The 1,258-nt window shown below is 43.5% G+C and overlaps 2 protein-coding genes across 2 annotated transcripts in view; both read left to right on the top strand.

Annotated features, from left to right (window-relative positions):
* Positions 1–1,258, top strand: part of LOC140339062 (uncharacterized) — a 24,346-nt gene that overhangs the window by 3,381 nt on the left and 19,707 nt on the right. The gene's annotated exons all lie outside the window — the stretch shown is intronic.
* Positions 3–1,253, top strand: LOC140339839 (uncharacterized; the record flags this gene model as incomplete). Its single annotated transcript, XM_072424738.1, has 1 exon — positions 3–1,253. A coding segment is annotated over one exon (1,251 nt), but the record flags the coding sequence as incomplete, so codon positions are not given.

A 1,258-nucleotide genomic window follows, 5' to 3' on the forward strand; every position in this document is an offset into this window, starting at 1 on the left:
ACTCTGAGCACCCCCCTACTGTGAGAGGTAGTGGGGAAATTCTGGGGGAGAAGACCTTGCCTAGACCTGAGTTCAGGGAAAGTTTTACGTCTGAACTGAGTCTTACTGTCCATCAGGGATCTCACGCAAGGGAGAAACGGCATTCCTGTTCTGAGTGTGGAAAAAGTTTTGTACGTAAAGCAAAATTGGAAACCCATTTCAGATCTCACACGGGGGAGAGGCCATATTCCTGTCCTATATGTGGCAAATGTTTTTCAGATAAGGACAGTGTTTCCAGGCATCAGAAATTGCATACAGGTGAGAAGCCATATTCCTGCTCTGAGTGTGGAAGATGTTTTACACAGCAATCAAAACTTATTACGCATAAAAGATCTCACACAGGAGAAAAGCCATATTCGTGCTACGAGTGTGGGAAGAGTTTTTCAAAGAAGTCCAATCTTTCCACACATCAGAGGTCTCACACTGGTGAGAAACCATATAGCTGCTCCGAGTGTGGAAAGTGTTTTTCAGATAAGACCAATCTTTCTAGACATCAGAGATTGCACACAGGGGAAAAACCGTACGGCTGCCCTGAGTGTGGGAAATGTTTTGCACATAAATCAGACCTCGTCAAACATCAAAGATGTCACACAGGAGAAAGGCCATATTCGTGCTACGAGTGTGGGAAAAGTTTTTCACAGAAGTCTGATCTTTCCATACATCAGAGGACTCACACTGGTGAGAAACCGTATACCTGCTCCGAGTGTGGAAAGTGTTTTTCAGATAAGGCCAAACTTACAAGACATCAGAGACTGCACACAGGGGAAAAACCATATTGCTGCCCTGAGTGCGGGAAATGTTTTTCAGAAAATAACAGTCTTTCTAAACATCAAAGGCTGCACACAGGCGAGAAATTATATTCTTGCTCTGAGTGTGGAAAATCATATCCACAGAAATCAGAACTTGTTAGACATTTGAGATCTCACACGGGAGAGAAGCCATTTTCCTGCCCTGAATGTGGGAAACATTTTTCACAGAAGTCTAATCTTTATATACATCAGAGGTCTCATACAGGTGAGAAACCATATTCTTGCTTGGAGTGTGGGAAAAGTTTCTCACATAAGTCCAGTCTTACCGTACATCAGTATTGCCATATGCAAGAAAAGCCACTTCCGTGTCTGGAGTGTGGGAAATGTTTTGCACAGAGCTCCTGTCTTACCACACACCAGAAAACCCAAACAACCCCTGAGGTGTATATTAGTTTGCCTGTTTGAGATCT

Source organism: Pyxicephalus adspersus, chromosome 10 (genome assembly GCF_032062135.1).
Source record: "Pyxicephalus adspersus chromosome 10, UCB_Pads_2.0, whole genome shotgun sequence".
NCBI lineage: Eukaryota > Metazoa > Chordata > Amphibia > Anura > Pyxicephalidae > Pyxicephalus > Pyxicephalus adspersus.